The following is an 11,355-nucleotide window of genomic DNA, read 5'->3' on the forward strand; positions in this document are numbered from 1 at the left end:
GGGGGGGGGGTGAGAAGCTTACGTCAACCTCCAGAACTTGTTCTTGTAATCTTTCGACTCAATCCTCTTGGATGAAGCGAGCGAACTGACAATCATGTCGTCGTTAAAAAGCCGCCGGGCTACCCCAACTGCCGGCCTCCGCACCGACTCGTCCGCGACGACCATACACAGGAAGAGGGCCTCGAAATTGTCCTCAAAGAACTTCCCTCGCTCATCCTTATCGCTGCTTGAGGAACCTGCGAAAAGGGCCATGGGCGACACGTTGAGGAACTCCAGGATGTTGATAATCATGTTGACGGAGGCCGCTCCTGCTTCGGAACCTCTACGCCGCATGGACTGGTCGTGGGTCAACACATCGGTAAACAGCGACGAGGCCGCTGCAAGCTGGTTTTGCATGAAGCCAGATGCACCAATGAATAGCTTATGGTACCTGTGGCCGTCTTGCAAACGGGCAAAGTGTGTGCAGGTCTGAACGACCGCGATCTTGAAGCTTTGCGGTGCCGATGGTGCCAAACACCCGTGGGCCAGCGACTCGACACATATGTCGAAGTTGAGATGCATCAGGCTCACCAGGGCCGCGGTGAGTATGTCCTGGTCAAAGAGAGAGCTGTCGGACCCGACGGGGAATTTGCGGAAGACGGCATCGCGCACCTCATCCTGCACGTCCATGGCGAAACTGAGCAGCGCCGCCTCGAGAGTCGAATCGCTTTCTACGTCAAAGTGGCGAGCCACCCGGAGTAGCGAGACCAGGCAGTATGCGGCCTGCTCATTGCGGTTGCGCAGCGACTTTCTTAGAGTGTCGAGAAAGTTGGCCTTCTTGGACAAACTGCCACCCTTGACCTCCCGAAAGTTGCTTGCAACCTCGAACACGTCAGGCAGCAGAAAAAGCAGCGACATTTGCAACGGATACAGCTGGGCTCTCCGCTTGCCGCTGTCGACAACGGTGTGAGACATGTCAAAGAGTGTGTCGGCGCCGCCGTCCAGGCGTTTGTGGGCTATATGCAGCTGCACAAACTCGCCGGGGAACCTATCGATCCAGCGCGAGATAAGGAGCGGCGCCACGATGGCGACGGTGTTCTGGAAGTTCTTGCGGAAGTGCAGGAAACTCGAGCACAGCTCCTGCACGACCTGGCCAAGCTTCTGCGAGTCAACCCAAAAGTACGCAACCATGCGCAGCAGAACCAGAGCGGCGCGTTCGTCATCGTTGGGCATGTGATACGCTCCACCCTGGCCCTGGGTTCCCGGTGCGGCGGCCGATCGGATGCTGTAGACGACTGCGCGGTAGCAGTCAAAGGATGCGGACCAGTTGGATGCTGTCACGAACTCGATAATGGTGCGAACCTGGACCTCGAGAGCGGGGGCGTGTGCCTCGAGCAGCTCACTGTTGCTCATCTCAACATTGGTGACTCGTGAAGAGCCAAGAGGTTTGGATTTGCCATCTGTCGGGGTCGAGAGCGTCAGGGACGCATGCGCTTCGTCGAGGAGGGTCTTTGGCGGCAGGACATAGTCGCTAGGCAGCGGGCTGAAGAAGAGCCTGACAAAGTCGAATATCCTAGGCACCAGTGTGCTGGGAATGGGCTGCGGGGGCGGCAGATTGGTCAGGTCGCGTGGTAGCAGGGCAGCGCCAGGGGCGGCATGGCGGGCCCAATGGTGGGCGCAACAGTCGGCGACGAGGCCAAATAGGTATATCTCGGAGAGGAGGACGTGAGGAGGGTGCGAGGTGACATTTGGGTACGGGCGGGCGAGTTCGACCAAGAGACCCAATAGGGCATCGAGAACGCCGGTGATGGAGGTTGCGCTGAGCTTGACGAGTGTGGCTCGGGTTGTAGCAACTATTTCGTCTTGGCCGATGTCCTCGCTCCAGGTGCCGGTGCGATAGGGAAGCTGGGTCGAGGAAGGGAGATGGGTTAGCAAGCAAAGGCTAGGTAGGAGAGACAGGGAAGTATTAGCATACCCGAGTCGTGAGCCTTTCCACCAGGCAGCTCACGAGTCCCGTGTCACCGTTCATAGCTGGAAGCCGGGGCAGTGGTAATGCCGGACCGGACGCTGACTCGGACTCGGAAATGGGCAGCCTGGCTACCTCGCCGTGATCATGATTTTATGTGTTGCAGGCCGGTCTTTGTACGGGGAAGGGGACGGAGGGGCGGACAGATGCCAGTTGTGGTAACGAATGGATGCCCTCCCTGGCTTTGGTTGGGTGACGGTTCAATTTGCCCCCGGCAGTGAGAAGGATGGTCGAGCTAGCGGCAGCGAAAGTTTAGTTTAGTAGTCTTTGTTGAAGCTTTGATCGTGTGCAGAGGAGCAAGACTAACGAGACAGACAGCTAAGGCGGGTGGAGTAAAGTAGGTAGGTAGGTAGGTAGGTAGGTAGATACTGTTTAGTCTAGACTACTGCTAGACTGAGCAAGTAATTATGTGTTTTGGTGGGAGAGCAGCCGTGTTGATGTTCCAAAGGCTAAATGGCTGGTCGTTTCGTCGCAAACATTTGATGGATCGATAAAAGCAAGTCGCCAATCGCAATCTGTGAAGACCCCTCCCCCCTGCCCATAACAACCCAAACGTACGAGTGGAGGCAAGCTTTAGTCGCTGTGGGGGAGGGGTTAGGTGCAAAAGCTCAATCCGAACTACGTTTATGTTGGGCATAGTCAACCCTAGACAAAGTACCTACTGCCTTAACTTGGCTTTCTTTCGCTTGATTACTACCTGTTGTCATTTCGAATACTTTACTTACCTCGGGTCCTTTTTTTTTTTTTTTTTTTCTTGCAACTATCTAGTACTATGCTAGCCTGACAATAGACCCGCATCGGCGAGGTGGCAATGGCCAGACAAATCTCTACCAACGGGTACCTGCTGTAGCAAACGGAACCGCCTCAATTGATTTGCCCTGATCTTCACTCGAATTTGTTTGACTTGTTGGTGGGTATGCAAAGGTATGAATTTAGTGTCGAGAAGTACCAAGGTCTAGGTCTCGGCCTAGTCAGACAAGGTAGGTATGGGAGGTGCCTGGTTGATGTAACCCAGGCTGGGCTTGTCGTCAAAGCAGAGAGCGACAAAGCCAATCAATGGTAGGCTGTCAAAAATAATATTGACGTGTCAGTGGGAGAACCGAGCTGTCACTAGGGTACGTACCTATGAAACGACGAGTGAAATGAAAATTCGGACTTAAATCAGACAAGGCTAGAAATGTTTACATGGCAACATGATCTGTTCCATCGCGAGACGTTGCCAGGCAGTGCGATATTTCTCCTTTCTCACGCCCACCAAAAAAAACCACATACAGTTCAACAAAGAGCTCAAATGGTGGTAGTTAATTCATTCTTTATTGATGTCCACTTGTAGATGGACCAGTGCTCAATTGCGAACAAATCCTACGACTAAAAGTCGGCTTGTTCACATCACGAAATCGGATCGCGTACCGCGTCGTCTCCTGACTTTTGACAGAAAAAGTACTCATGCAATTTAAACCATAGTCCGTGCACGGGTCAATCGTCTGAAAAGACTTCCAGACAAAAATATACATGAGACCTGTGATTCTTCTTGCCAAATCTTAATCCCACAAAGAGCATTCGATTCTCAATACTATTCTCACCTCCCATAACCTCCTCTTCCTCTACCACCACCGCCACCACCACCACCACCTCGTGGAGGCCCTCTATCCCTACCACCATTGTAACCACCCCTGTACCCACGATCATCGGGACGGTATGACTGGTTGTGACCGGGAGGAGGAGGCGGCGGGTAATGACCACCACCACCGTACTGACCCGGTGGTGGTCCATATGACGGAGGATAGGCTGGAGGATATCCTTGGCCTGGTGGTGGGTACTGTGGGTAGCTTGGGGGGTAACCCTGCGCATACCTATCGTTGTAGCCTCCACCATGGCCGCCATAGTGGTGAGCTGGGGGAGGAGGAGGCGGCACGCCCATCCCAAAGCCGGCCGATCCTGGGGGAGGAGGCTGCCAAGACTGATGCTGCGGGGGTCTGCCACCACGCTGGTCGCGCGGGCTGTACGAGTCGACCCCATTCCGGTGGCCGCCGTTACTGTTGTTCCCATTATTCCCATTGTAACCACCTCTGCCACCTCCACCGTAACCACCACCACCACCACCACCACCACCACCGCGACCGCCGCCATACCCACCGCGGCCTCCACCGCCGCGCATCTTGTTCTTCAGGTCATCAATGTCGTGACGGGTTAGTGCAGGTGTAGGCATCTTCAGACCACGAAGAAGCATTGACTTGTGTGCAACAGCCTGGGGCATGTCGTAATAAACTCTGTAGCATATGATTGTTAGTTCTGCATAATTTCGCAATGAAAACAGTCAAGATGGAAGGGACAACATACGTTAGTGACCGGTCATATTCGACGTCCGGCATGCATTTCCTCTCCAGAGGATACACGAGAGAACCATGAGGAAGATAATCTGGCAGTTTTTCCACAACTCCAGCCAGCAAGTCACTATTTTTCTGGTCGAGCTTATAGGTCGAACCTGTCTGACGCTTCGAGTAGAAGTTCGTAATAAGATCATCGTACAGAGGCGCATGAGCATCCGAAATGATAAGTACGTCTCTGCCAAGACCGTTCCTGGCTGCCTCATCAGCGGTCAGCTGTGGATACTTGGCCTGGACTGCAGCAAGCAGCCGGTCCATTTCAATAAAAGGCAGAAGCGCAACACCCTGCCAGGCGAATTTCTTGCCGTTCAGATCTACCTCAAAGTCTTCAGGGTAGAAGTCAATAATCTCGCTGTCCTCTTTGGTCATGAGATCGTGGAAGATGGGGGGTAAGTTATCGCGTGATGCGGCCGGCAGGACGCTCATCAACTGTTCGTAAGGCTTGGACTTTCTGCCCTTTTCAAACGTTATGTCAAGGTCCTTGAGACCGACGAAATCTTGAGCAAATGGAGCATAATGGTACGGGTAGAACCACTCCCAAGACGGGCATCCCTGAAAATAGTAGAGAAGAACCCAGGCAAGGCCTTCGACGTACGCGTGCGCCACCTTGTGGCGGAATTCAACGTTCTTGGGGTCGACATGGAACTTTTGTTCGTAGTAACGATCTGCGTACCCGTCCTCCCAGAGCCTCACAGTGTCGACCGCTTCGCCGTTTCCACTGGCCGGCGTTCCAGGGGTAGGGCTGTTGGGAGCAGGGCTATCGCCATCCTCCATGAGGGCAGCCTTGCGCTTGCCAAGAGCTGAAGCAGGGGTGGTTTCTTCAGAAGCGACCCCTTCCTTGACTGGAGTCTCAGGAGCGCTTGTTTCGGGGGCTTGGGATTGCATCGCCTTCAACTGGCTTTTAAGCATGCTCGCTGCGCTCTTGTTGGCGACGTTAGCATCCATCTGAGCAGCGGCGCGGTTAACCACCATGTCATGAGTGATTGCCTTGGGAGGCTCCGAGACGTGCGGCCCGTTGGCGCTGTTATTTCCCCACTTGGCTCTGTCGTCCTGCATCTTGCGCCTCTTCGCGTTGGCGTCCCTGCGATCCTCCTGTTCCTTACGCTTCCGGAAGATGGAGTCCTCTTGCTTTGCTAGGCCATCCATAATGTACTGAACACGTTCCAGGTCAATGTGGCCGTCCTTTGTGACGTACCCACCCATCCGGGGCAGGTTCTGTTTCCAGATCGAGGTCAAGGTGATGATACCATTCTCTCGGATTTCAAGTGCGGGCAAATGGGGTAAGAAATCGTTGCCGACGAAACAGCAAAGAAAGATCCAATCGTCCACGGCTCTCTCCAAATCAAAGCGGAACGGCAAGTCCGGGACGTAGAGCTCAACGTTCAGGTACTCGCGCAGAATAGACACGTGTAGCCAGATGAAAGGTTTCAGTGGCTCGGCATTCTGCTTCTCATCAAACTCGCCTTCCTTCTTCTTAACCTCTCCCTTGCATTGTTGTGCATCGTGGCCCTTCTGGCCACAAAGCTTGCACAGCCTCGGTTTGCCTTGCTGGAAGAAAACATCCTCACGCAAGACACGGAAGTGAGGCTCGTGAGTGGCCAGTCCCAGCATGATCAAATCGGCATCCAGGCCGTAGATGACGTGTCGCGTGTTGGGGTCGTGATCGGGCGATGATCGCTGCGAGCGCACAAAGTCCATGATCTTGTGTTCTCCTTCTCCGGGCACTGTTGCGTCCGAGATGATGATTTTGACGTTGGCCCAGCCCGGATCTGTGTTGAGCTTGTACGCGCACCAATACCTCAGGCTGCCGGCCAAGATGTCCATGAACGGGGTGCCGGGAGTGATGGAGTTGGTGTCAAAGGCCTTCTTTGTGACGCTTTCGAGGGTCTCGGCACTGACGTCGCCGCCCTTCTGTTGCTTGAGCAGCTTGAGGAGCTCAAGCTTGTCTTCGGCCTTTTCCTTGGCTTCCTGGGCGGATCGGAAGCGGCGCGATCGCTGCTGGTTCATTTTGGCACGAGGGGCGACACCATCTAGGAGTGGTTCGACAGGGGTTAGTTAGTCCATGGTGCGGTACGCCTTTGTTTGGGACAATGGTTCGAGTCCTTACCAACAGCAATCATCAGAACCTTGCGAGGCCTGACCATGTTGAAGACGCGGTCGGTATACTTGAAGATTTCCAGCATCATCTCCTCCTCATCTTGGGGTGCTGGCCTGTCCTCTGGATGGGCGCAGGGATGGACGATGCCGTTCATGTCCAGGTAAAGGTTATCGAACTCTTCGCCATTTGGGTTCGGCTTTGTAATGTCGACGGGGATAGAGGTGCCATCTTCTGTGTTTTGAGATGAGTTGGTTAGTTATGGAATGCGACAAGTTGTGGTGGTGAAATCGCGGAATGGGGACTTGGACAGCGCGCGCAAGTGTTCGGACAGTCAGGCACAAAAGACGTACCCATTTCAACAGGCTTATCCTCGATCACCGGCGAAATGATCTTGGGGTATTTGGTGGATAACCACCGGAAAGCCGCTGGGATACCCATATTCGCGGCTTGTAACTATGATTTGATGCTCGTCACCTTGATAAGTTGTCAAGTGCAAGGTGAGGAGAGCTAATGATGGAAAAAGGAAACTCGGTAATGGAATGGACGGAATTAATTGAATGGGGGTCAGGTTTCTGCCGACGCGGCGCGCGCGCGCAAAGAACTTGCAATTCATTGTTGCATCCTTTCTGCACTAGGCGGGCGGTGAGTGAGAGTTGCAGGCATCTTCGAAGGGTCAGGGTCTTTGGTCGGGTTTTGGTGGGGTCTAGTGCCTAATTTAGTCTAGCTTGCGTGGTATTCTGTACAGCTCAAAAAGATTTATTTCCAGCTCCAAGCTTGCTAAAAGTAGGACTTGCAATGCTGCATGCATGCATCAATCAACATGCAAAAGGTGTCCACTGACTGCCTTGTCAGTCTCGTGGAAATTTGGGCCCCATTGAAAGTAACATTGAGGAGATTGGCGGTTTCGACTGGAATACCTCACATATCTGTTCACTATCATCTGCCTACCTTACCTAAGGTATCTAGCCCTCTTGAAGTAAATACACATAGCCTCCAATTCGATTTCTGTTCACTTTCTTTTCTTTGGCTCTTTAGCAAGCATGGCAGCTCCATAGCCATAGTAAGAGTACATGAAACCTCTAGACCAAACGTCGTCCTCTTAACCATCCTGTACAAAACCCTGATGGCGCCGTACCAATTCTCCCCTCGAAGACCATCCTCGTAGCAAAACCCGAAACCGAACATAAAAAAAAACCCCCCTCAAAGAAAAAAAGAATATCCGCCCGCCCTGGTCACCCACCATGTTCTCCATGCCAGCCGCCCCGGCCAAGCAGTCGGTGGGCGAGACCATCTCGGTGCTTAGCGAGCGCCTGGGCTCGTCGACGCTGCTAGAGGACCGGCGGGCCGCGATCCTGGGCCTCCGCAGCTTCGCCAAGCAATATCCGGCATCGGTGGCCTCGGGCGCGTTGCGCAGCCTGATTGGCAGCCTCGCCAAGGACGGCGAGGATGTCGACACTGTCAAGGTCGTGCTTGAAACGCTGCTTATGCTTTTCAGCCCGAATCAGGACAGCCCCGAGGCCTCGGACGAGATAGCCCTCTGGCTGGCTGACGAGTTCACCCAGCGCCAGGAAAACATCACCCTGCTGCTCGACTTCCTTGAGACCCCGGACTTTTACGCCAGGCTGTACTCGCTGCAGCTGCTGACCGCCATCCTCTCCGCCCGCACCGAGCGCACAGAGGAGTGCGTCTTCACCGCGCCCCTCGGAATCCCGCGCCTCGTCGCCATTCTCGATGACACCAGGGAGGCCGTGCGCAACGAAGCAATCACCCTCCTGACCTACCTGACCCCGACGAACCCGGACATACAGAAGCTGGTGGCTTTCGAAAGCGCTTTTGAGCGGATTCTAAAGGTGGTTGCGGCAGACGGCGGGCTGGCGTTGGGAACCCGCGTGGTGGAAGACTGCCTGATCCTCCTGGCAAACCTGCTACGGCTCAACCCATCCAACCAGACGTTATTCAGGGAGACCGGCTGCATACCTCAGTTGACCAAGCTGCTCAGGACGGCATACGAGGATGGAAACGACGGCGAACACGAGATCGCGCCCTGGGCCGAGGAGCAGCGGAATAGGAACGTGTATGCGTTGTTGGCTGTTGTCCGGTTGTTCCTGGTTGCCGGGTCGGTGGGCACGCCCCAGAATCAAGCCGCTCTGTGGCATCATGGGCTGCTCTTCCATGCGCTCCAGCTAGGCTTCATGCACCATGCAGACGCTCAGATCAAGGCAGAGGTGAGTGGTCGCAGCCATTTCGTTCGTGCGCAGACTTTTGAGTTCGACCAGATCTGGTTCTAATGGAAAATACGAGTTTTGAAACCTCCAGGCCCTCGTCACATGTGCTGATATCATCAGAGGCAACGCGGCTCTCCAAGAGAACTTTGCCCAGCTGCAGGTCCCCGCCCCGCTCGGCGCGCAACAATCACCGCAGGCTGATAAGAAGGCCAACGGCGTTGCCAATATTTACGTGATAGACGGCCTGTTGGACCTGACGCTGAGTGTCCAGTCGCCGCAGGACTTTAACCTCCGTTTTGCAGCGTGCGGCTGCATAAAGGCATATTTTCATGGCCACGCCGAGGTGCGGCAACACTTCCTCACGAGGGCCATCGAAGGCCATCGGTCAGGGGCCGACGAGACTGCCAATGTTTTGACGACGCTCCTCCGATCACCGGCCGATGAGGCACCCTCGGACCCGTACCGATACTGGTTCGCCGCCGTCATCATGCTGCACCTCATTATTGACAGCCCCGAGTCTAAAGCGATGGCAATGGGAGTCACCGAGGGTGAGGAGGAGAGCGGTGAGGAGGTGGTGACGAGCATCCAAATGATCACGGCGCATCTCATCTTGGGTCTGACAAGAGGCGACGATGATAGGGTGCTGATTGGTAGTCTGATGCTCCTTCTCTGCTGGCTGTTTGAGGACATTGACGGAGTAAACGACTTTCTTGGAGAGGGAAGCAACATCCAGGGGCTGATCAACGCCGTGATCAAAGCTTCGGCCGACTCGGCGATAGTACAGGGCCTCTGCGCAATGCTTTTGGGCGTGGCCTACGAGTTTTCTACCAAGGACTCCCCCATACCCAGGGCGACGCTGCAGCCGATTCTCCTGCAACGCATGGGCCGGGAAAAGTACATTGAGAAACTTAGCAACCTAAGGAGCCACCCGTTTGTACGAGACTACGAGGTCCTGCCACAGCGGTTCGACCCATCCTCGGGCCAAAAATATCCGGACGTGTTTTTCGACGCGTCATTCATCGAGTTCTTCAAGGACAACTATAGCCGCATCCTGAGGGCGATCGACCGGGAGCCGGGCCTGGAGATTTCGGTGGTGTCCAACGGTGTCCAGAAGGGAATCTCGCGGGAATTGGTCGACGGGCTGCGGTCGCAGCTCGAGGAGAGGGATCGAGAGCTCCAAGAAGCGCGCCTCAAGGTCGCATCCCTAGATGGTCAGCTGGGGCAGGAGCAAGCCGATCACAGGAGGACCAAGGAGTCGCAGGTGGGAGAGCTCGCAAGGCTCAAGACGGTCAACGAATCCCTGCAGAAGCTGCATGAAGAGGAGACGGCCAAGCTCAAGATCCAAAACCAAGCGCGGGAGAACGAGCTGCAGCGGCAGCACCAACTGCGGGAGGACGAACTACGGAGGCAGATTGAGCAGCTGCAGCGGCAGCAAAAGGCCAGAGAGGACGACCTGGTACGGCAGCACAAGGCGCGTGAGGACGAGCTGCGGCGGCAGCTGGATCAGGCCAAGAGCGCATCGGCGGCGGAGGTGGACAAGGTGAAGAAGACGGCGCAGGCGGACGCTGAACGGGTGCAGCGCGAGGCGGAGCAGGTCAAGAAGTCGTCGGCAGCGGAACTGGAGCGGGCCCAGCGGCGGAGTGAAGCGGCGCTCGCGGACCTCAAGGCGACCATCAGCCGGCTCGAGGTGGACCTGATGAAGGCCGGCAAGGCCAAGACGGCGGAGCTGCAGTCGCTCCGGGAGGAGCTCGAAAAGAAGGTCACTGCCAAGGCGGCCGAGGTCATGGAGGCGGAGGGCAAGCTCCACGAGGTTCAGACCAAGGTTGAAGATCTGGAGAAGAAGATCAAGGAGAAGGAGAAGCGGGTGGGTGAGGTAGAGGGATTACTCACAGCCAAGGAGAAGGAGTTGACAAAGGTCGGTGCTGCCCGTGTTTTTTTTTTTTTTTTTCATCATTTCGTCCCGTGTTGTTCCATGTCTGATTATTCGCTGACCGATTCACAGAGTGAGGCGCTCGTCAAGAAGACGGAGGAAGAAAGGAAGTCGGCGCAGGGCGAGCTGGACGATTTACTGATGGTGTTTGGGGATTTGGAAGAGAAGAACACCAAGTACAAGGTACGTTTTCATAGTAGATGTTTCTATGGTGTATTAATGAACGGGCTTACTAACGCATGCTATTTTTTTTTTTTTTTCTCTTTACAGGAGCGGTTAAAAGCACTGGGCGAGGCCATATCAGATGCAGAAGACGACGACGACGACGACGACGATGAGTAAACCAGGTAGTGCATATATCTAACCCTTCAGCAAATATATAAAGCATATGCGACAAAAGCATCCTTTTTGGGGGGTTTTTGAGTTGTTTACTTATGGACTTATGGGCTATTCACATAGTGAGGATTTGTTTGTTCTGTTGATTCTGTTACCGTTAATGGACGATGGGACGAGGGGGCAACCCTGTCAGTCACTACTTTACGGTACCTTATGCAGGTAATGCAACCTTTTATGGCAATTAAACCAAGCAGCGATTCTCCTGCATCCAAAGGCGGCATATACTCTATTTTTTGTGGGTTTGGGGTGTAGCACTCGCTCACTTACTGGCTCAGAAGGAGCGAAGCAGAAAAAAAAAAAAAAAAAAAAAAAAA

At 54.5% G+C, this 11,355-nt stretch overlaps 3 protein-coding genes across 3 annotated transcripts in view; 1 reads left to right on the plus strand and 2 right to left on the minus strand.

Annotated features, from left to right (window-relative positions):
- The window catches only part of PpBr36_08009 (uncharacterized protein), a gene marked incomplete at both ends in the record, with an annotated part of 8,609 nt that extends 6,601 nt beyond the window's left edge, over window positions 1–2,008 (minus strand). Inside the window, 2 exons of the mRNA XM_029895142.1 lie at window positions 23–1,884; window positions 1,955–2,008. Of these exons, the coding sequence (XP_029747581.1) occupies window positions 23–1,884; window positions 1,955–2,008 (1,916 nt within the window). The remainder of the gene's footprint in view (window positions 1–22; window positions 1,885–1,954) is intronic.
- Window positions 2,009–3,584: 1,576 nt separating this feature from the next.
- PpBr36_08010 (uncharacterized protein) lies at window positions 3,585–6,928 on the minus strand (the record flags this gene model as incomplete). The annotated part of the gene is made up of 4 exons (XM_029895143.1): window positions 3,585–4,275; window positions 4,346–6,422; window positions 6,500–6,721; window positions 6,841–6,928. 4 exons carry the CDS (start codon window positions 6,926–6,928, stop codon window positions 3,585–3,587), a joined length of 3,078 nt encoding a protein of 1,025 aa, XP_029747338.1.
- An 803-nt stretch (window positions 6,929–7,731) lies between these two features.
- PpBr36_08011 (uncharacterized protein) lies at window positions 7,732–10,987 on the plus strand (the record flags this gene model as incomplete). Its single annotated transcript, XM_029895144.1, has 4 exons — window positions 7,732–8,715; window positions 8,807–10,630; window positions 10,718–10,828; window positions 10,916–10,987. The coding sequence occupies 4 exons, from the start codon at window positions 7,732–7,734 to the stop codon at window positions 10,985–10,987; spliced, it is 2,991 nt and encodes a 996-aa protein (XP_029746823.1).
- Between the last annotated feature and the right edge of the window lie 368 nt (window positions 10,988–11,355).

The sequence above is a fragment of the Pyricularia pennisetigena genome, chromosome 5 (genome assembly GCF_004337985.1).
Source record: "Pyricularia pennisetigena strain Br36 chromosome 5, whole genome shotgun sequence".
Classification (NCBI taxonomy): Eukaryota; Fungi; Ascomycota; class Sordariomycetes; order Magnaporthales; family Pyriculariaceae; genus Pyricularia; species Pyricularia pennisetigena.